A 23,597-nucleotide genomic window follows, 5' to 3' on the forward strand; every position below is an offset into this window, starting at 1 on the left:
ACTGCAGCTACATCTGCTAGATCGTATCAGCAGTGCCGGTTTCTTGTCGCATCCCATTGCTTCAGGGTCACGTTACCCCTTCTCTCTCCTCTCATTTCCCCCGTTCCTTTTTTTTCCAGACTTTTTTTGTTTTTACTAGGAGAACCTTTCTGCGTCTTCACTGTTGTTCTTCGATGGTGGTTGGTGTCGTGTTTTTTTTTCGTGTTGCGTTGTTGTGTCTTCTTCTTCTCCTTCTTCATCTGATTTGCCTCTCAGCAGACTGTCTGGGGAGGAGTTTTCAGCACACCCTCTCTTCTTGCTCGGTACACGTTAGCGTGTCGCGGCATGGGTGGGCTAGTAGCCAAAGCCGTGCTGGTAGTTGCGATCTCCCTGGTAAGTGGAGTCTTGAGAGAGAGCGGCGTCCATCTGGGATTTGAACTCCTCGCCCAGGTAGCTGTCCTGTTTTCCAACAAAAATAGACAAATACAATGGTTTACTCATGAAGTCACTCAATGTTTAATGGAGTGCCATGGCCTTGTGGTCTGGAAGCACTGAATTTGTGGTGTGCGGGGAATTCTGCAGGTTGTGGGTTCGAGTCCAGCCTGGGGTTGTGGTACGTGCACCCTTGGGCAAGGCACTTTGTCACTCATTGCTTCTCCCCATCCAGGGGTAAATGAGTACCTGTGAGGGTAGAGATGGTTATTGCAATTGATTTTATCTGCTTTGCGCCGAAATGGCAGCATCGAGCTGTACATGTATGTACACTCCCAGGTAGCTGAGATTGTCTTTGGAATGTTTTATTGGTCCAATGAGCAGGGTAATAATAATGTAGTGCACTGAGCATCAAAATTGGTGGATATGTGTGCTTTATACATTCACATTATTAATAACATTATTATTATTACGATGAAGTCAAGTCCTTCACAAAGTCAAGTCGACAATACTGAGGTCACATTAACTTATTAAAAACGTGCATCACAGTTTGTGATGTGAACTTTTTTTGGCAGTTATGGCAGCTGTTTAACATGTGGCATTTTGTTGTACTCATTCATATGTTATCAAAAAGCTGTGCATGCCAGATGTTCAGTGGACTTTATTTTCAGCTGTTTGAATCTCTATGGAGTACTGAAGTAAATACGTCACGCGCACAAAATGTGTGTGAAAGACATTAGCGCGTGATTCAGCCTGTGAACCAACACGCGCGCGTACTCCATTCGTTTGCACTACACTTTCTGGTTCTAAATGATGTCACACTTCGATACTCTATACGACTGCCACAGCTGGTAACTTTGGCAAAACAATTTAAGTTGTGGTAAACAAAATTGTCTTTTTTGGTTTTTTTATTTACAGCCAAGTATCTTGGATTCTGAAAAAGATTATACATGTATCATGAATTTGTATAACAGTGTTTCCATATTGCAATTGTTAAAACTTCAATAAGTCATCACATTCTCAGAAATAACTCAAGATTTGTTGAGAGAAGATACCATGAGGACTAAAATGAAACAATTAGAAGCCAAGTAAGTTTTTTCTTCAGTTTTTGGTATTTTTTTTTTGGGGGGGGGGGATTTAAAACAAGAGCAGTGAGACGAGACAAACCTGTGAGAGTTCAGGCTGGGACAGGCCGGGCTGGGACAGGCCAGGCTGAGAGAAGCCAGCTTGAGATAGACCCGGCTGGCTCATGGACATACCCTGGGTCAGTGGGCCCTGGGAAAATGGCATGGTACCATCCTGGCAAGAAAGGAAGAACAAATATTGAAAACTCATTAGAAACGCTTTGAACAACTAAACACAGTTGGTTCCTCATTGTTATAAATCTTGCACAACAGAAATCAGTAGAAAGAGTCAAAAGTTGTTCCCCAAATAATATTTGCAGGCCTCACAGCGCCCCTCTTCATCAATGTACGTCTTTAAATAGGTTTTGAAAATCAAACTTTAGGTTTTTAAGGTTTCCCAAGTGCCAAAATATAGGCATTTATAGGTTTTTAGGATGCAAAAAACGTGAAATTACGTTCTCCATATTATATAAAGTTACCTAAACCCAAATTCATGCAAATGCTCAATTCTCAAACGCTTGTTATAAAAATATTAGAGAGGTAGGCCTGTACTGACAACGTAATCTTCAAAAAAAATATGGTTGTTAAAATATACGTCTTGATAAAAATATAGGTTTTAATATAAGTTTTCCCGGCCAATTTAATGAAATGTTCATTCACTTCTGAAAATCGGTCATTCGTTTTCGCAAGCATTCCTTTTCTAAATTGATTTCAGGTACAGCTAACTTGATGACGGTTAATGAAAAAGAAACCCCTCATTGTATCTGTTGCCGATGTCATTAAACTTAAAGGGAACATGAAATAAAATTTTGATTGCATTTTTTTTGCTTAAATCAATAAAGGATGATGTTCTTAACAATATTTTGTGTATGGCGGTGTTTATTTTCTAAGATAAATGGGGGAAAATAATTTGTGAACATGTTTGGTCAAACTACTCCGCCCCACAAAGGGAAGCTTCATTAACATAAAACTTCGCGAGGGGTATGACGTGAGTGGAGGCAGAGACTTGCCGCGCTGCGGGGGCACCGGCATTGCGGCGTGCATCATAATACATGTACATATACATTGCGGCACTGAAAGTTTTTCTGGTGTTTCGTTCGGAATCGAGGAGAAATAACACCCGATTTTCGGCCATGCCGACAAGGTGTGTGGCTGCTGGGTGTAGCAAAACTACCAAGGATGGAGTAAGCCTTCATTTCCAGTAAATCCGAAATATCGGAGCATTTGGAGAGCCAAAGTGAAGGTAAATACCAGAGCAAAGTGGTCCGGGCCCAGTGAGTTCGCTGCCCTCTGCGCTGCACTTTGAGCCGTCGTGCTTTGATGCTGGTCTTTACAGCAACTTGGGCATGCCCCTAAAAAAACATCGAGTCAGTGTCTGAATCATTAGAACTCAGATTCGAATCGGACGAATCTGTACCATTTTCATCGGATTCGCTAAGGAAAGAAGAGGACGGTCTTCGGAACTTTTACGGTCATGACGGTCGTCGTGTTCATTCGACAACGGTGGCACCGTGGCACGTCCACGTGTACTGTACATATCCCATGTAGACACATTCGTACGTGTGCATATAATGCCACGTACGGGTACGCGGCGGCTGCACATACACACAGCACAGTAGCTTCGCTAATCCGTCTCGTACCCAGACGTCATTTACGGGCCCTGGATTTCTCTGCCTTTGTTTATGTCATGAACAGCGCCCTCATTTGGAGTTGCCGCAAAAATCAAAAAGGGGGGGTTCAATTTTGGACGGCAAATTACCACACTAAACGTACACCAGAACCAGTTCTGCTTTTATTTCACATTTAATACACATAAATGAATGTATATATAAAATAAAATACGTTATGAAAATTTTGGACTGCATGTTTCCTTTAAAGTGAAATAGAATGGTGAATGTTTGAAATCGCCCTCTAAAAGCGAAAAAGAAGTCTTGTATTAATGAACTGAATGGACATAAACGAAAGGTGGTGCTCAATCACTTAACTGATTGAACTGAAATGGAGTTGAATGCTCTCGTAGCAAAAATGAAATGCGTGTTCAGAGAGATTCTCAATTTCAGACAAAACTGATTGACCGATTTTCAGAAGTGATTGAACATTTTAGGAAATTGGCTGGGAAAACCTATAGTTTATATAGGTTACTTTAAAAACTAAAATAGGCTCCCAAGTTGAAATATGTTTTTATAGGTTTTAAAGGTTTCGCTGTGAAGCCTGTACTTGCACACATGTAGATGTCAAACCAAGTGATATTTTGAAACACTATGCTCCTTCTACCATATGAATAAAAGTAAGCCTCAGTTTGTATAAACCAGTCTTATATGTACGACAAGAAAAGAATTGCCACGTACTTGGCTCTGCATGGACAGATTGTACTGGGACATATTCTGGCTGCCCCCACCCTGCTGACTGGCCCCGCCCATTCCTGGTTGGGGGCCACGCCCATTTGCCCCTTGCTGCTGCCCTCCTGGTGTCTTCCCCCTCCTCTTGGAGTAAGGCGGGGCCCCTTTGCCCCTATGCTGGGGCATCTGCTGGCCGCCGCCCATGGGCGGGCCTCCCCCACCCCTCATGCCTTGGTTGAAGTAGTGGGCGCCGGGCTGCGGGGGAGGGGGCATGAACATGTTGACAGGCATGGGGAGGTTGGCGCCGCCGAACTGGGCGGGGCCGGGCTGGATGTAGCCCATCTGGTCATGGATGCGGCCTGGGCCTTGAATGAAACGACTTGAGTCTGACAAAATAAACCAAAAAAAAAAAATATGATGTCAGTCAATGTTCCTTGTATTCAATGACTATTACATTCAAAGCAGCTACACAAAGTAGTGAATTAACCCTAACCTCCCCCAACCCATCAAACCACAACGGCATGGTTTGTTGGTATCTGTCAGGATGGGTACAGTACCCCTAAACTGACAGTCTTTCACATTGGGTTGGCACACCTCCAAAAACAAAGTCAAAAATGTGTGTGTTTCCAATATGGTGTTGGAATTTGCCAGGATGGGTATGGTTCCTAGTAAATTATAGGGAGTTAGGGTTCAGGGCAAAGTCGGACAAGGAATTTTCACAGGTGACTTGGAAGAAACAAAGCGTATGAAGTTTGATTGAATTCCTTCATAGATTCTATTATATAAGAGTCCTGCTGTTTTCCTCCTGAATTGGAGATTGCCTGGAGAAAGTTGCATGTACATTATCAGCGACAGGGTCCAAAGCTTTGCCCAAAAAACACCAAAACCAGTTGCCAAAGAAAAGAAAAGCATATCAATATATCCAACTTCAAGGCAGAATTTGCTTAAAATAGAGGCAAAACAAAAGAAATCATCATAATTTTTAGGGTAGGTCAAGTACGCACACTGGTTACTGCGTATCCTAGTCAAGCCAGTCTGATCTACCAAACATTACTGTTTCTACATTTTCAGGGATGGCTGTATCTTACCTCCGTTCATCATGCCTGATCTGTCGTAAATGCTTCCTGGTATCATGGCCTCCTTGGCACTGAACATGGCTGTTGTCATGAAGCGACCACCCTGCACAAGTACAAATGAAGAAAAACTAGTAAATTTATGGTGACAACCATGTTTGGATTTGGCTCAAGGTTTATCAGGACCCAAGAGTAACGCCATACAATGAATGACGACTCTGTGCACAAATTAAAGTAACCCTTAAGCCGCCCTCAGGTCGTCCTTCCAACAACAAGGAACATTTGCCGACTGACTTTTAGTTTGTGTCGAGGTGCTGCTTGTTCCATAATAATCACACAATGTCTCAGTTTTGTGACCTGAGCATGTCTTGTACGCTTGACGCCGATGGTTCCGTCGAAGCGCCAGAAAATTGCAGGTTGAAATTAGGTCGGCTTTACCCTCCTGGATATTTGGTCTTGAAACCCTTCTGAATACAACTTGCAAGAGTTGCCAAAATGAAATGCGTGCCCAATGTTACAAGATCAAACAGGTCCAAATTTCCAAGGCAGAACTGCCTCCGGGTCCATCATTGCCAACGTCAACTGGAAACGACTGTGGCAATGTTCACTGGGACTAACTCCCATTGTCTCAGATTTGGCAGTTTACGCACTGGTGTTAATGGCTCAATGCAACAAGGTCCCACAGACTTTTGCACTTGTGTCGCATTAGACAGAAACGAGCCAGCTTTAAAGTTAAATTGTTAGTATGAGAGAGTCAAAGAGCTCTCACCGGATTGGAGGTGTTGACTAGCTTCCTGGGCTTGCTGAACTGGATCAGGCTCTCCTTGAGATTGTTGAGAGGGCCTTCCACCAGCACCTTCTGCTCCTTGTAGTAGGTCAGGAGGTGGTTCCACAGAGGGTGACGGGACAGGACTTTGGGGTTACCCACGATGATCACGCCAAACCTGACATGCACACAGCAGTCAAGAAATTGTTACGTTAATACAGTGTGATATTTTCTTGTTAAACCCTATCAGTCCTATTAGGGGTGTGCATTAGTGCTGATGTCAGGAACAGGTTCCAGATTATGGGATCGTAACAAAATTTACAACTTACTTAGTAACTTTACAACTTGCTCAGTGTACGTGTCCCCTACATGTTTGTTTCTTGTTCCTCTGTCATTTGCCTCTGAAGAAGGCCTTGCTAAGGCTCAAATATAAGAACAGTTTAGTTTTTTTATTTACTTTTTGATTTACTGAGTAACTTCTCAGACAATGAAAAAGAAAGGTTTTGAATGCCATTTCTGGGGAATTTTCAAAATGAAAGCAGGGATACGTGGAAAACCAAAACATATTTCGTGTTTATGAGCATTTTAACATGCAACAGACAACGCTCCAGAAAGTTGCAGTTTACACAGTAAAGCTATAAAGCTCTTTAGGCAACTTTCAGGATTTGAATTTTTGGGTTGTGTTTCTTTTACCGATACCTGTTTATTTTCAATAGGGTACTCGGTTTCAGTACTACCTGTAAATGCGCACCACTAGGCTAAATAGCCATGCTGCCAATGTGCAAAGCTTGAGGGCCAATTAAAATCGACTGACTTTTCCGTAAGTGAAAGTAGGGAAATACTGTCATGTGACTATCAAACCTGGAAACAGCAACTGTTTACAAATGCCACTCAAAGTCATCTGTTATTGTATAGAGAACTTCAAAAATTGGTACGATTCACTGTATACTGCGCCATAAGAGGTTACTGCAGAGGGGTCTCTTTTTTTTTGGGGGGGGGGTTGCATCATGGGGGGAAACCCACATCTATTTATATACACTCTCAAATGTCATTCATTTTGCACAAACCAACAAGGATTCAGCAGGTTTTTATGGGTTTTTAGGCTGGATGCCAATCAAGACTTCACTGTGAATGTTGGGATTTATATTTACCAAGGTTCTAAAAATGTTCTCTTTTCTATGAGGTTAGTGGTATGTGACTTGTGCGGTAAAGAATAAAGGAGCAATATTTTCACTGCAAAATGTTTTACATTGATCATGAAGTGAAACAGTGGTCTTTCTGAGGCAAATGCCTGTTAGTACATATCGTGGTTTCCAACCCTAGTCCCCTAGCCCCTCCACATCAAACCTCAGGAAACTGACTTCACCTGCAGCGGGTGAGGGCAACGTTCAGCCGGCGGGGATCGTTCAGAAACCCAATCCCCTGGTGGTCATTAGCTCGGACGCAGGACAGGATGATGTAGTCCTTCTCCCTGCCCTGGAAGGCGTCCACGCTGGCAATCTCCACCTCCTGGTACAGCTTGATGTTGAGAGGACCGCTGTACTGCATGTACTGGACGATAAAGGCCCGCTGGCCCTCGTAGGGGGTGATGATGCCGATCTGTTCAGGCTTGACGCCGGCCCGCAGGAAACAGGTGGTGATCTTCTCCACGTTGGATGCTTCGGTCCTGAGACACACAGCAAACAAAAAAAATGTAACAGTTACGTTTGTGTCTTATACTTTGCTAGTGCCTTATTAACAGTGTTAAAATATGGATAATTTCAATGGTTCAAACCATCAACCAAAATTCAATACTCTGTTAAATTATCCATATCTTGACATTGTAAATAATGCATTACAGTATTAGTGGGCGTATCACGTATTCTACTGTACATTTTCTCAAATACAATTTACAAATGGGAAGCGCAAAAATGAAAATGGGCTGTAGGAAATGAAAAATTACAATCAACAAGCTTTAAGTTTTATGAGGAAAAAAAAAGGATATTTGGTTTCCGGTTATATATGAAGGCAGATTTGTGATGTCACAAATGTGGAATGATCCAAAGGTGTCTCAACAGAAGCATGCAAGTTGAACATAAATACATATTTCAGAAATTTCAATCTCAATTCTGTTGGGGACTAGAAATCTTTCACTTCACACATGATAGGTGTATTGACAGTATTTCAATGCTAGTATGTACAATGTTCGCAGTGCAATTCGAATGCATATTGGTACCATGCACATGTATACGACATGCATGTAAATTTGTCTTAAAAGCGTGGCTCAATTCACAAACAGTAAAAGGTCAATTTACTGGCAGCATGCATATTTGTGACCTGTTGTCAAAATCAGCCTTTTCTGGACATGAGGTCAAAAACGAGATTTTTGCATTTTGTTAAAATATGTACATTTTCCTTTTAATAGGTGGTATAATTTTTGAAACTAGTCATTCCTGGGCAAAGCTATGCTATTTGAAGTTCATCGAGTCGAAAAGTAGAAAACGCAGTTTAAGTTTGGGGTCTATTTTAAGACCTGTTTGAAGTGACATTTCTTTAACTGATATACCTTAACAAATCATCAAAATACTAGAGTTCAAAATAGGGTTTCAAACTTTTAAAGTATATTTAAGACATGTTCAAGATTACAAATATGCACAAATTATAAAATAAAAAAAATGACCCCCTCAGCATTTTTTGGCCCTATCTCAGTTTCAACCTCTGCCCAGAAGCATCTGGTTTTGACAGAACACGTCACATTTGGTATTACACAAGACTGGCACATTTAGAGCAAGTAGAATTCCTGATGTAGAAAATGGAAATGAAATTTGATGCCACATTAACAGTAGCACTTTGTTACCTGTTGAGGAAGGAAGTTCCAGAGCTGGAGATTTCTTCCTGGCCTGAGGTGGCATAGAAGAACATGGGCTTGTCATGCTGGGGCCAGGGAAACTCAACAGCCTTGTTGATACGATCCGCTAAGAGTAAAACAAGGACAAGAAGTAGAGCAGGTTTAATGACTAACCAATGGATAATGAATGGTTGGTCTACTCGGAACTCTATACCTATGCAGAATCATCAGAGTTTGAAAGATCTGTGGGTGACCTGTGGTCAAAGGTCATTCTCAAACCTTCCAGCCATGGCTCCCTGCTGTACATTGTGGATTTATATGGATAATGGTAACCAGTGATACAAGCGACCCTATTAACCCTAACCCCCCTGAGTGATTTACTAGGAACCTTCCTCACTCCTGCAATTCCAACACCATATGGTAAACTCAACACCCAAACTGCTGGACTCTGATTATGGTGGTATACCTGACCCCATGTAAAGCATAATAAGTTTACTAGTGCAGTACTCACTCCAACAGATTCCAACAAAACATGCAGTTGGATTTTGAAGGGTTGGGGATTGTTTGGGTCAAGCTGTTCCTAAATTAATGAACTAGAATAGTCCAACCACAGGATACGTGTCTGTGAAACTCAACCATAATCGTTGTACTTTATGTACATCTTCCTAGATAACACAGAATGTTCAACATGTATAACAGTTAAGTCTCGAATCTGATGGCTTATTTTTGACTTGGCAAAGTAGATAAATACCCAATTTCTTCCCTACCCGACAGCTCAGCTTGTCAAGTATGTCAACTTTTGGTAAATTCTAAAGTGGGCTTTCATTTAACACAAACTTTTTATCATAGGCATATCGTGACAGAGTGTAGGGATCCTATGATGAATTACAGATTAAATTTTGGGACCTGTATTTAAGAAGTATGGCCATATTAGGAAAAAACGGATGAGATTTTATAATTCCAAGTGAGGTTTCCACTGGAATACCAAATAGTGGACTTTGTCAATCTTAGGGGCCACACTTGGTCAAGATTGGGCCTATGAGCACATTTTACTGTCATTAAATTGTTAAGATAAATGCTAAGAGTGTTTGACCGTTTAAACAAGATTTGAGACCGGTGGGAAACTCACATGCCGACACGCCGTTCTGCAGGGATCCCTCGTAGAAGATATTGGAGGGGAATGCGCTCAGAGCCGGATGCATGCGGTACTGGACCTGCAGTCTGATTGGTCGGATACCCAGAACCACCAGCCGTTCAAACAGGGACTGGGACAGGCCGGCATTGGCTGCCTTCTTGCACATGACGACAGGACCCAGCTGGCAATGGTCGCCGACCAGAATTGCCTGAAGATTACCAAAAATACATCTTATTCATAACGGTGTACAATTATGTATTTTGGATTAATTTGTTTTTAATGCGAACTTGCCAACTTTGATTGAGGAATTTCGATGTAATGTTCCCTCGAACAGGCTGGTTGTGGAGAGAGGCAAAATAAGTTTAATAAATTATGATTTATTATTTACATATAAAATATGTGCACATGGTTCTGCACCAATAATGAATACGTAAAATGAAAGATATTGGAGTATTTTTTTTAACACCCCTTTCTGGCTTAGATATCATCGGCAGAATACAACATAGAATGCCCTCCAATGCAGGCAAAACCATCGCGGCTGGCAAAAATGCCTCACTGAACGCATCTTTGGAAATGGCCTTCTTTTATTGTTTTCTTCAAAATGATAGCATGCCAGAAAGAATAGTTTCACAGTGAGTTTATTGCCATCCCCATCTTAAACCAAGTATGCTTTTCAACAATAATTTCATCACTTACTTTTTAGATAGCTGCAAATGATCTACTTTACCTTTAAAGAAGCAGGGTAAACCATTACTCTACAAATCTCCCAAAACACTTCAATATTCACTGAAAGACATAACTGGCAGTTTTCCCCAAACATGGGTATGAAGGCAATCGTACCTGTTTACATCCCAGGACAATGGGTATGAGACACTCCGGTTCAGTGGCCTGTGTGCTCTCATCAATCAGTACTGCCCTGAAGCGGAACCGAGCCAGGCGTGGATCGCCGGCCCCAACGCAGGTACAGCAAATCACATCAGCATTCTGCGTTAACAAAGAAGTAACAAAAACCATTATTAGAACACCTCACCTCTTTATATTTGGCAAAATGCCTGAAACATCACAAGTTTTTAAACTGTATCGTGCAAAGAAGTAGGCACAGGAACTAAACTACCAACTGGAAGTAAGGGCAGTGTCATGACGAGTCAATGAAAATAAGTCAAATCGTTTTCCCCAAGTGACTCAAGTCGAGCCAATTGCCTGTTACTAGAGAGGTTAAGTTACGTATTTTGCTAAACGCACACAGCAATAGGTACTGGAAGCTTCGCGTTCCCGTTTTGTGTATGCAGAAAAGAATTAGATAGGTGTTTCAAAGAATCCGTGTACGCGAGCATTTTTAAAAAAATTGAAAAATATTTCTGATTATTGAGATAATCTTCTCAAGTCTACAGGCCGGTTCATACTTCATGCAAATGCGAAGCGAATTTGACGTAACGAAGCATTGGCCGCAAAATTCATCGGACTTCAAATGTTTTCAACTTTACGAATTCGCAGTACGAATACTTGCCCAGAAATCACAAATTCGCGTTCGCGTCGAGTATGAACTAGCCTTAATGATTAAGACAGTAGATAATGTGACATCTTATAAAACTTCTGTTTCAATCCTTTAACCTTTTTGTCTCACACCAAAGCGTGAGACATGAAATAAATATTTACCTCCCTTTGTTCACGTTATGAGGAACGCCAAAACCACTCGTTTGGCGTTGCATATGGCAAGCCAGCAGTTGTAGATGTGTTGGCAACCAATATTTTGGTGACGTTCATGCGAGTATCTATGATGCAACGCGGGTCCTGTGTGTACACGTTCATGCGAACACTTGTAACTTTACCTCTCTATACCCAATTAAAGTTGTGGCACTGAAAATTGTGACTCAAGTTAGATGTGAGTTAAGTCACTGACTCGAATCAGTACAACTCTGAGTTAAAGGAGTTAGGTTCTGCAGTTAGAAAGTTAGGGCCACACTCAAGTAATATAGATGGTCTAATGGTTTGTACCTGCAGTAGTTCCCTCTCGTTGTTCCTCTTGAGTGTCCGGAAACGTTTCTCATCAGCGCTGGACAACTCTCCAATCTCTTCCTTGAGGGCTTGAAGTTTCTGCTGCTCCTCATTGCCTTCCATGTTGCGCACCTAGAATAGAAAATTGACAACAAAATACTTGTGTAAGGTTTTAATTATTTTTACGACTGTGACATAACAGTCATGAAACGGAAGTTGAGTCAAGTCTGATTCAGCTATTAATTTACAGCAGACATGTTCCACTGAGCTGTTCAATGTTTCGTGTCCACTGGTGCTTGAAAAACATGAAAATCACTGTTCTTTTTCAACCATCAACATGCATCTCACGGGATCTGTCGTGCATAGAACCCATAGGCCACAGGGAGTGCCAAAGTGCCGACTCTGTCATGGGAAAGTAATACATGCATATACCTAGCATACCTGAGTGTACGCATGAAGTCAACAGCTGCCTTGTTGCCGTTTAATGGATGTAGCATTTGAGAAACACATTTGTTCTCAGTGACTGTTAGGTCCTAGCCATCATAAGTACTCATACAAAATCATTCTTTTCTTGAGAATGACATCATACCAGGCTCAACGATTTCACAGGATGCTTCATACTATTATTTACTTACAATCAAGTGAGATATATCATAATATATTGGCAGTTTCGTTTTTGAGTGTTTGCAAATGATGCTGTATGCCTTTATTAACCCTAACTCCCTAGCGTTTTTTACTAGGAACTGGACCAAGTCCATCAAAATCCATCAATCACTGTGCGTTCAAAACAGAACTGTACATGGCATAATGGAATCCACCACTGATGCACTGGTTGACATTCACGGACTTGCTACACATGGCTTTTATCACAATAGCAGTACAGGAAGCTAGGCAAAATCAATCGGATACCCCTAGCACTGCTTCAGGCCATTAGGCCCAAGTCCATCATACTCCATCAATATTTAGTCTCAGTCCCCCAAAATCCACCAAAATGGGGGGATGGATTTTGATGGAGTTTGGGGTAGTTAGGGTTAAGAGAAAGAGACACATTAGCCTGACCTGCTTGTGGAGCGTCAGGAAGGAGACTGGGGAATCGATAGCCTCTCTGCTCTTGGCGCTCAGTCTGACCACCTTCAGACCAGTACGGTGGATCTTCTCAGTCAGTTGATCTACGGCGATGTTACTGGGAGCACACACCAACACTTGCCTGTTGTGGGGAAAACAAATCATGCACGTAGCGGGAAAATCACGCAATTAACATGGGAATTTTACGATTTACATACTTGAAAATATACTCAAGACAGGATTTCTTTTGTGACAATGAAGTTATTGTAATAGTTGTGTACAAATGGGAGTCTGGCAGTGCCTGCTTGACCCTGCCATTTAAAAAAAAATATACAGAAACCATTGAACATGGGTTTCTCTATTGTTTCAAATGTATCCACTGAGATAACACTTTAACAATTACTTTCATAACATCCTATGTTGTATTTTAAGTACTCAATATTGTAGTTGGCAAAAAAAATTGGAAAAAAAAGTAGTTTTGATGAATTGTTATTAATGATTATAACATTGATGAGCAAATTGTAAACTTTAACATTAACACCCCTGCTGACTAGTCAAATTCAGTCAACAGACAAAAGCAGGCACAGCTGGCTTATCAATCACCAACAGTTAAAGCATCAAGTTAAATAAACAGTCACAGCCAGTCAATCCTGCTTTATGTATTAGCTGGGAGCCCTTAACTGTTAAAAACAGTCACTTGACTGATTTAGACTGAAACAACAGCTTTGCCTGGAGGGTTAATTACATATTTGACAAATCAATCACTGAATGAAGCAATAACACTTTCATACCCGAGTCCTTGTTTGGCCAGATGGTAGACAACACTAGCAGAGGTCACAGTCTTCCCTGTACCAGGTGGGCCCTGGAGAAACAGACATGGTAGCAACAAGGAAATTAATTTCCTATTTTTCCACGGACTTAAACAATAAGTATGATTGTCTGCTTCTTTTGCCAGCTGGTAGTAACTGTTATCCACAAAGTTGGGTAATGGAACACTGCAAATTATGCAAACTGCGAACTTAAATTTTCAATATGCTAGTTTGGTAGTGCGAGTTTGGCAGACTCTTGAATGCATTGCTGCCATTCACCGAGACTATACTCCTCTCACTTATATATTTTAGAAATGAAACAAGCTGTGCGTACTTCATGCCATATTTGGGCCAATCAGTGCATGAACACACTGTGTCCCGCAAAGGGAAGGGAGTAATAGACAAGGCAGTTTGGAGCAGAACAATTACTAAGAGGTCACCTAAGAATATATACTAGATCGTAGTGAATTTCACCTGCATGTACCACATTGACAAAAATTCTGAAGTATACAAATATTGAATGCTTCGAGTGGTGTAGTAAAACTAGCCTCCCAAGGTGATCAATGGACATTCTATTTTCCCGAGGCGAAGCCGAGGGAAAATAGAATGCTCCATGGATCACCGAGGGAGGCTAGTTTTACTTCACCACAAGATAAAGCATTCAATATTTGTTTTATAACACTTCACCCACAGATTCTGCTTGGTTTTAATATTTTTAGTTATTTAAATCTGAACACAGTTGAAATAAACTTCAATTTTAATAAAAAATTGGTGGAAAATGTATTTCTCTCTTCCAAACTACCCCTTCGCAAAATGTTTGAACCCAACTCTGTGGCGCGCTCTCTTTGGAACAAAACGCGCTACGCGCAACGCGCACATCAGCATGCATTTGCACACAACTACCGCGCCGTGGAAATAGTACTTTGGTTGCTAATGGTATAGTACTTTGGTTGCTACGGGTATAGTACTTTTGGCCGTGCACAGAAAGATATCATGTGACTCGCTCTCGGCCAATCAAGACACAAAATCTGTGGGTGAGGTGTTAAAATATGTACTATGCAACAATACGTGCTCCAATATGTTTTTTTATTGAAGATTATTAAAACGTTAACTTAATTTCATTAATTAGTAAAAACCCATTACAAATACTGTCCACAGAACTCTGTATTGAAAAACAAAAGGAAAACCAGAGAAAAAATCGTAGGGAAGAAAACTCAAACAAAAAATCCCAAAACAACAAACTGCAGACTCATCATGACTCAGCACATTTTACTGGAAATTTCTACTCCTTTTTGGCTGGACAAAGTTTTTTTTTTTTTTTAATGTGATAGGTCTTAAATATTGTCAGAACATCATTTAAGCCTATTCAGAATTTCAAATTCAAACTTTTTTGAAATTCAATACACCCAAATAAATACGATGTGTGTACTTCGCACACTACGTGCACGAATCATTGTGAGTACACACTGTATTCCACAAACGGTATTCTCATTGGTTTTGAAGTGACACGTATGGGATCCATTGTTCCATGAAAATTGGACTCAAAGTTAAGCAACCTACCTGGATGAGACTGAGCGGGCGTGTCAGCACGGTGCGTACAGCAGAGACCTGGGAGTGATTCAGCTCGGGGAGGTAAGGTGCTGAGAAGCGTTTAGGGAGGCTGCTCTTGATGACCATGTTCTCGACCTCGTGGCCCAGCAGCTTGTGGTACAGGTAGCTGGAGACGGCCGTCTCATCCACGGCTAGGGTCTTCAGAGCACTCTGCATCCTGAGATGGTGAGCCAAGGAAACAGGGGTGTTACAACTTTTCACAAGAGCATCCATGCTTAGGATCCACGTTGCAGCAAGGAAACATGCAATTGCAACTCATGCACCAGTATCTGGCTTGCCATTTGCAATGCCAAAAAGTGGGTTTTTTTAGGTGCGTCGTAATGTGGAAAAATTAGGGAAGAACCTCTTCATTTTGCACATACATAAAGTACTAAAAAATGATAAAGAAGTTTTTTTTTAAAGGTAAAATTATTTACTGTCATCATAAACAGACTTGTTGGGAATGTGGCCAAGTGGTTAGGGATCGTGACTCACGATCAGAGGGTCAGGGGTTTAAATCCAGCTGCTGGTCATATGTTGTGTCCTTGGGCAAGCCACTTCACACCCACTTGCGTCTCTCCACTTAAGAGTATAAATGGGTACCGACATTAGCTGGGGAGTAACATGGGAGGGACTGGCATCCCATCCAGGGGGAAAAGAAATATTCTCAGTTGTTTCATGTCACTGAAACAGGAGATAAACGCTGGCTTGATGGGCCACATTGACTCGTGACAGACTTTACTTTGCTTCTCAGCAAACTTGAGAAATTTCTGTCGTTTGCTACTAGTATTTATCAGCTTTTTAACATCGTTCATAGTTGAGACAATTAGGACAAACGTTAACATACAAACATAGACTCCATCATTGGTCTGCTCTTCCGCACATGTAAATGATGTGCCTACAATATTTTCTGTACACATAGCGATGAGTGCTTAGAACAAACAAGTTGAACTCCTTTATCAGTAGTGTCATATTTTTGGAGAAACTAAGATGACCTACTCAGTGTACATGTAAACACAAGAAAGGAAATGACTGGACAGAATACCTTGACCTACCTGTCAAATGATGTTGATTTCCAGACGAAGTCCACCACAAAGTTAGTGATGCAGTTGACTGGGACTTTGGCGTTGCTCTTCAATTCAACGCAGATCTCATCTCCATAATCTGAACGCTGGGGCTAAGGAACAACAAACGCCCTTGCAAGATATGAGGATACAAATAAAAATGAAACTGTAATGCTATAGCGCTTTCCATCGTATCAACTATCTCAAAGCACTTTACAATTATTATTTACCATTATCATCAGGCCACAAGACCAATATCCACCGATATCAGCACACATTTTGGTCCTCCACCCTCACAGGTACCCATTTATACTCCTCGGTGGAGAGAGGCAATTGTAGTTAAGTGTCTTGCCCAAGGACACAAACACCATGTTCCTGGCAGGGTTCGAACCCATGCACCATTGTACAAGAGTCCAACACCGTAACCACTGGACCATGGCATTCTACGCCCAAAGAAACAGAATTCAGTGCTCTGTAAAACCAATTCTTGGACAGACAAGAATATCAAGACAAATTTCAAATAGGAAAAGCAATGGCAGATTGAAACCTTCCGAGTAAACTTACAAACTTTTTTGATCAGCATGCTGGCTTAAACCTTGCTCCTTATGCTTTTTGGTTCAACGTGACTCTAAAACACCAGCGAACACGGACCAAGGATTATTGTTAACCTACATTCAACAAGCACCTTCTATATAGATTAAAGAATTACAACATAAATTTAACAGTGTTGTTGAACAAATATATGGCAGAATGTTTGTTTGATAAGGATACTGTCTGGTATCTTGACTACATGTCCAACTCCTGACCACGGCTCCTGCAGGTCGCCAAGGTAACGCAGCCTCAATTCGTCTCCCTGCATCAGTTTCAAATCTGTCGCAGACAAGAAAAGAAAATGTCACAAGGCTTACATTTAATAAAAAAAATCCCACAAATGACATTCAAAACCTTACTTTTTCATTGTCTTGGAAGTTAGTAAATAATTTGTAAAGTTGGTTACAGGTACCCGATCCAATAATCTGGAACTGGTTCCTGACATCAACGGTTGGGTACTTGGGAACCCGGCTCTGATGTACAGCCCTAATTTCATGAGGATTTCGTTCAAGTTTTTAACATATTATTAACCATTTTCTTTTTCAAATCGTTGCAACATTTAAAAATCACAGCCATGATAAATGTAACTTTAACTAATTGTTACTTTTTCTGTATAAGAGCTGGCTTTCCTACCTTCTTTCTTGGGGAAGTTGAAGAATGCCCTGGTCTTGCGATTCAGACCGATGTCCCAACGCACGGAGATGTTGCTCTGGTTCTGGTTCTCCTTGGTGCGACGGTCATAATCAGCCTCCATCTTGACCAGAGGACCGAAGATGTTCTGGTAGGTGTAAGCATCCTCGTATCTGAGACAACAATGGACACAAGTTTCTTTTAAAAAAAAACACCTTCTTGAGGACAACCATAAACATAGGTAAAGATGAAAACATAGCTTGGGGTTCCCCGAACTGAAAAGTTTCCAAAAATTCGAAGAGAAATATTTTCACTTTAATGAGGTTGCTGGGAAGTCAGTCAGTCATTCAACGGACACAACTTGGACACATGGCACAAGATGCACATATGGGCAATTCCACGGTTACTCACGTTACATTTTTGATGTACTTTTGAGTTCCTTGGGCTGTAATTACCTTACTGAAAAGGTTTAATTACTGTTATCCCCATGGTAGATGACATCCAGAAAAATGTCTTATATATGATAAACAAGACGCACAAAATCGGTTACTCACGTTACGAAAATGTAACGTGAGTAAAACCTTTCCCTTGGGTTACTGTCCAATTCCTTGAGTTTTCACTGATTTTTGGTGTTTTCCAAAATTCGTTGAGTTTTCAATTACTGGAAAAATGGAAACTCATTTTCAAGGTTTTCCCCGCTTTCCAGAGTGGTTGGGAACCCTGCATGTTTCATGCTAAACTGTATTGACCTGTTTGACGATTAGTCGAAAACAGACACCTGACCTTGTATTTGTATGATGTCATCAGTCATGAACCCTAATCCCATAGGTTATTCTGGCTAGAAATCCTGCTCAACGCAGAAACATGCACTACTTGTCAAAATAACAAGCCTGCACAGTGTAGCAAGATCCATCAGGTCAAAAGTCTCAAAGCCAAAATGCCTCAGAGTCTGTGGTCACCGAATGCAGCAGGATACAACTGTGGCATTGTTCAATGGGACTAGCTCCCATTGTTTCAGAATTGGCTGCTTTTGCACTGGTGTGGATGGTCCAATATTTTGGTCCTAGGTTTTGGAAGGCTCAAACATTAAAAGTCTTGAATAGGCCTACAAGACCACATATTCAGGGTAAGCTGCTTGTATTATTTTCCGCATGGGAGCAGAACAGAAAGCAGAAAGAATCTACTAAAATGTCTACTACATTGAGTTGGTGTACAACTGTCAAATATTTTTTTCAACTGATATTTTGAACTGATTTGCCCTCCATACCGCAGCATGACCGAGGCCGGTTCCTCATCGGCCCCCGGTTTCTCCAGGTCTTCCAGCGTGGCGTTGGCGTTGTTCTTCCACAGCTCCTCAAGACGGTTGATCTGAGCAGCCGAGATCTGCCGGGCTCTCAGCTGTTCCTGCTCAGAGGGGACCTTGACCAGCCAGCCCAGGAAGCAACGGTCCTGGATCAGAGGCTGCCACTGAGATGGATCCCTGTGAAAAGAGTCCAACCAGCAACACATTTCACATTTGGTGGAATTTTGAGGAGCTTAAAAATTTGATATTCAGTTTTACCCAGATTACTATAAAGTGCTAAGGGTGTGTGTATGTATACACACTCAAATCGTGAACCTTGAACAATAAAAGACAATAGGGTCCACGATTGACCAAAGGTCCACTTTGGATGTGTGTGTACAAAACATATAGGAGGTCTTACTAAAAAGTTTTAACAAAAGAGGGACAATAGGGGGTCCACGATTGAAGGTGTTTACACTTGTGTATGTGTGTACCAACCTTACCATCTTTATGTGGACCTGACAACAAAACAGGTCCACACAACGCAGGTTGTTTGAACGTTATGTGGACTAAGCCAGGTCCACATAAGGTTTCGCCTTCTCTGCAAAACAGGTTTAGAGGCATATTGGGGTTAGGGTCATCATCGCAAAATGAAGAGGAGTACTCAAGGAAATCAGGATAAATTATCTGGGTTGAGAGAGTTTTCACAGTGTGAGTAAAAAATTTGTTTTCCTCCGGTTTTCCTTAACTGTGCGAAAACAAAGGAATGTCCACATAGGGTATGTAATGTAAACGTGTGTGTACGTGTTCTACATAACCCCCAAGGACTGACACCCAAAGGAATAAAAAAAGATCCTTTCAGTCCTCGGGAGTTGGGTCTTTTGTTGGAAACGGTCCTCTGTAGTAAGTTTATGTGCTTAGTCCATGGAGAGTGTTATTTTAAATGGACAAAGGGAAACACAAAGCATTGTCCTAGAGAGTATAGTAAAACATGACTGTGTATGTTCAAGAGTTGATCGTTCACGAGTTCGTTCACAAGTTCGTTCACGAGTTGGCGACTTGCCCATGAAGGAATTATGGAATTGCCCATATACAAATGACCAGAGAGTTTACTTCACAATTAGCAGTGCAAGTAATGACTTCATTTTTATTATCCTCGCATTACTTCTCAAAGACTCAAAAACAGAGAAAGCAATAATTTGTTAACACACCAGTTCATGTCCTTCAAGTTGCTCTGGGTCGCGCAGGGTTGACGGCACAGCAGCACCACCACAGAGTCCACTTTAGCCGGGATGAAGCCCAGCAGGAACACGTTGCGACAGCCGCAGTTGTAGCACTCCAGGGCGGTCTCGCCCACGGGACTGTCACGATGGAGGGTCACCTCCTTACACTTGGCTCGCACCAGGTGATTGATGATATGACTGTTGGGGAGAGGAAAAGGGCCAAGGTATCGATGAAAAAAATCAATAAGACTGCAGCTCTTTATGAAGTACATTTTCAGTGATAGTGTTCTCCATAATGGCAATTCCTTACAAAACAGGACAATTTATGAAATCTGCTGAACTACAACTTACAAGCATCACAACTTCATATGTTGTATGAAATTAAAGTGGACAACAAGACCTTTCATTTGAGTGGCGTGCTAGTGAGATGGAGTATGGTAAACTGTACTTTTTATCCAAAACAATTTTTTTTTTGGCAAAAATTATGGATTTCAGGGAGTCGTTCCAGCATCTTGTTTTCATTTTGTTTTTTACAGAACGGTATGATGTATGGACACTGAACAAAATGTCTTCTAACAGTGCACAGTATGAGGAAGTTTCCAAATGCAATGTATCTGAATTTTTGCTACATCCTTTTTTTGTACAGTGAATTTAACTCAAAAAAATAACAGAAATCTATTTTGTGGGGCCTCTTTTCTTGTAGTTTAGTCACTTAACTCCAAGGGATCGTCTGTGAGAAGAATGCACCCTAAATGCCTTGACTTTATAAAATAACAGAACAGAGTTGATGAAAGAACCCATGTTAAATATAACACGAGTTACCATGGAATTGCCCTCAAGGATTTATTGGGAGAGTAGGCCAGCCCGCTAAAACATAAGCCGCCCCATTTGTTTTTTAAACTTGTTAAAGAATGTACATTGCAACTATAGGAAGTAAAGAACAGGCTTTGTAAGGTAAGCCAGTCACCAATATTCTTGACAATTAAAGAGAGAAACTCAAGTCACCTTCCTGAAGTGTTTCCCCGCCCATTACAGAACCACTTCTTGGTGGTGTTGCACAATACCACAGCAGATGGGTCATGAATTCCACAATACCTGAATAAAATACAATATACAAAGGAACTGAGGCAAAAACTTATTTTTACTTTTTAACAGTACATGTTATTGACGTTTCCAATAAATAACACCACTCGAAATCCAAAGAAGAATATTCAAAACTTAACTGTTGAAGTTTCAGCTCAGTGGATATTACACTTTTTGAGAAAACAGTGAAAAACCATGCACAACCTTTATTTTATGAAACACGATTTTAGCTATTTACTCTACATTCTTAATTTCCAACGATCAGTCAATTGACTGATCATTGGAAATTACCTACATATCTTGATTTCTTCTAAATGGGAGCAACCCAGACTGAATAATTTCATGGGGTGTTTAGTACCAGTACCATCTTTAAGCCAAGTAAGTTGGTTGCCGGTATCCGATTCCATAATCTGGAACCAGTTCCTGACATCAACAGTCGGGTACTCTGGTACCCCGTTCTGATGCACAGCCCTAAGAAAAGCCCAGTGTAACATTCTTTGTACTGAATCGTACAAAGATTGTGGATAGATTCTACCTTCCTGAATCATGCAAAATCCCTCAAAATCCGCATGATCTTGATGAATATGGGAGGGTTATTTGAAGAGTGAGGCCAGTTCTAGACGCCGTGCTACTGCTGCGCCGAACATAATTGAAAAGAGTGCGGCAACAGCACGTCTACAGCACGGCAGTTGCTCTAACTGCCTAACTTAATACTCAAACCTCAATGCATCTGGAGTAATTGGCCAGGTCAAAGTAGTTCGATGAACTTTCAGCACGATCAAAAAATTCATGCCAATTTCACTGCCTGTGATGCGGATGCAAGAGAGGGTATTGCGAGCATGCGCCTTCCTTAAGTGTTTGCAACAACTTAGAATTGAATTGCATTAGGCATGGCAATGGTAGGGCGTTTAGAACAGTTCCGCCCCACTACTGTTCAGAATGACAATAGCGCGGCAGCCCTGTCGCCCTAAATGGCATTGCCGTACCGAATTCAATTTGCCGAGCATAATGGTTCTAAACGCCCTGCTATCCCCGTGCCGAATTTTCACAAGTCAAATTAATTGAGTTTGACACGGCAGTAGCATGGCGTCTAGATCAGGCCGTACCTGCAGGCGTGATCGGGGAGATCCTTGGTATAGTAAGTCTCCTCTTCATCTTCTTCAAATGTCAGCTCCTTCAGTGTCTGGACAGTGGCAGCCACACCGTCTTCAACAAAGCCATTCTGTTGAGCTGGTTTTGCATCCAGGGACAAGCCGGCCTAGATTAGGAATGAATGTTACATAAGTTGCCGACTACAACAAGTACAGTCTGAGCTCTCGCTATCAATTACTTATTTCTTAAATCTGAAATCACAACATGAACATGCGTGCTGACTGAGATCAGTGCTTCAACAGTGGTGTGTAAAACATTTCTTTGACATCAAACTTGGAGGCTGCAATACCTGAGGTATATTGTGGAGAAATTCGTGGGTATAAAAATGATTAAGAAAGGGATAAATTGTATTGAAATTTGAAACTTGAGGAGTTTCAAGGGGGGGGGGGGCAGTACAACAAATCACATTAAACCAAAAAAAAGCAGTTTGAAAACTAAAAAAATAGAACGGCCTTCACTCAATCATTAGCCGTTTCTCTGATACCGCCATCTTTGTAATTTGGGGGCATTCTAGGCCTACAACAAAAATACTGAAACTGAAATGAAAAATTCAGATAAGATTAGAAAATCACAATTTATTTTCACTGAAAGTCAAAATATCAAAAGCTTGGACGTGGTTGGGACAGAATTCGTAGAAATTAGATCACGTAAGGTTCCTCAAAATCAAATCACATTAAACTGATAAAAACACTCAGAAAACTAAAAAAAATAGAATGGCCTTTCACTCCACAAACGGCACAGTGTCAGTGACTAGTGAATGATTGCACAACATTCCTGACATTAACTTCCTCCTTCAAGTTCAACATGTTCACAATTTAAAACAAATTTTATTCATGTTATTATTCTTGCAATTTATGCCTTAGCCTTTTGTCACCGCACATTAAATTGATAAAGACTTTATGATGTCTGGAGTAATTACTTGGCTCTGGCTTTGCGAGACTACATCAAGCTGTGATGCCTGGCTCTGGGTCTGTGTTTGGGACGGCAGGGTGAAGTCCCCCACGTTGTATTCGAAGTCCGTGCCTTGCGTGTCAGCGCCCAGTAACTCGCCATCTTCCGTGTCCAGAAAAGTTAAGCTCTGGGAGCTCGGCCCGTACGCGTCTACACTCATTTCAAAGCTACACACTCTCCTCTACCACTGGACACAAGAAACACTCTACAGTGGTTCTTGAATTTCTTCGGAATTCGGTGGAAGTCGAACGAGGAAAAAGATTTCCGCTAACTATTTCAAGTGGAAATTGGAAGTTCCATTGGAACATGCACAACATGCGCGCGATACGGCGCGATCGCGAATGTGGCAAAGTGTCAGCCTCGTCCCCAAGATCTACTTTCAGCCAAAGATCGTAAAGCGCTGCAGCCCAAAAATTAACAAGAGCAACTTGTGGGGGCGTACTGCTCGATGCCATGAGGACGAGTGTGGCAAAGTGTGGCCATTTTT

The 23,597-nt window shown here is 41.4% G+C and overlaps 1 protein-coding gene across 1 annotated transcript; it reads right to left on the reverse strand.

The window, feature by feature from the left end:
* Positions 1–115: 115 nt before the first annotated feature.
* LOC119741071 (regulator of nonsense transcripts 1-like) lies at positions 116–23,464 on the reverse strand. Its single transcript, XM_038216721.1, has 21 exons — positions 23,079–23,464; positions 22,114–22,265; positions 20,930–21,019; positions 19,913–20,122; positions 18,687–18,899; positions 17,423–17,592; positions 16,970–17,068; positions 16,190–16,298; positions 15,105–15,312; positions 13,527–13,597; positions 12,730–12,877; positions 11,671–11,802; positions 10,516–10,659; positions 9,670–9,883; positions 8,550–8,667; positions 7,080–7,379; positions 5,717–5,891; positions 4,963–5,053; positions 3,884–4,260; positions 1,579–1,710; positions 116–438 (listed from the first exon to the last, which is right to left on the reverse strand). The coding sequence occupies exons 1-21, from the start codon at positions 23,268–23,270 to the stop codon at positions 334–336; spliced, it is 3,450 nt and encodes a 1,149-aa protein (XP_038072649.1). The 5' UTR covers positions 23,271–23,464; the 3' UTR covers positions 116–333.
* Positions 23,465–23,597: the final 133 nt, after the last annotated feature.

This window comes from Patiria miniata, unplaced genomic scaffold (genome assembly GCF_015706575.1).
Source record: "Patiria miniata isolate m_02_andy unplaced genomic scaffold, ASM1570657v1 HiC_scaffold_5, whole genome shotgun sequence".
Classification (NCBI taxonomy): Eukaryota; Metazoa; Echinodermata; class Asteroidea; order Valvatida; family Asterinidae; genus Patiria; species Patiria miniata.

Bases quoted from the DNA above. Each gene is read 5' to 3' on its own strand.
- LOC119741071 (XM_038216721.1), bottom strand. From the start codon at position 23,270: ATGAGTGTAGACGCGTACGGGCCGAGCTCCCAGAGCTTAACTTTTCTG. The intron at 11,803-12,729 runs GTCAGGCTAATG...TTTCTATTCTAG, and splicing joins TCCTGACGCTCCACAAGCAG to GTGCGCAACATGGAAGGCAA. The intron at 439-1,578 runs GTTTGTCTCGTC...GTTGGAAAACAG, and splicing joins CCCAGCCTGAACTCTCACAG to GACAGCTACCTGGGCGAGGA.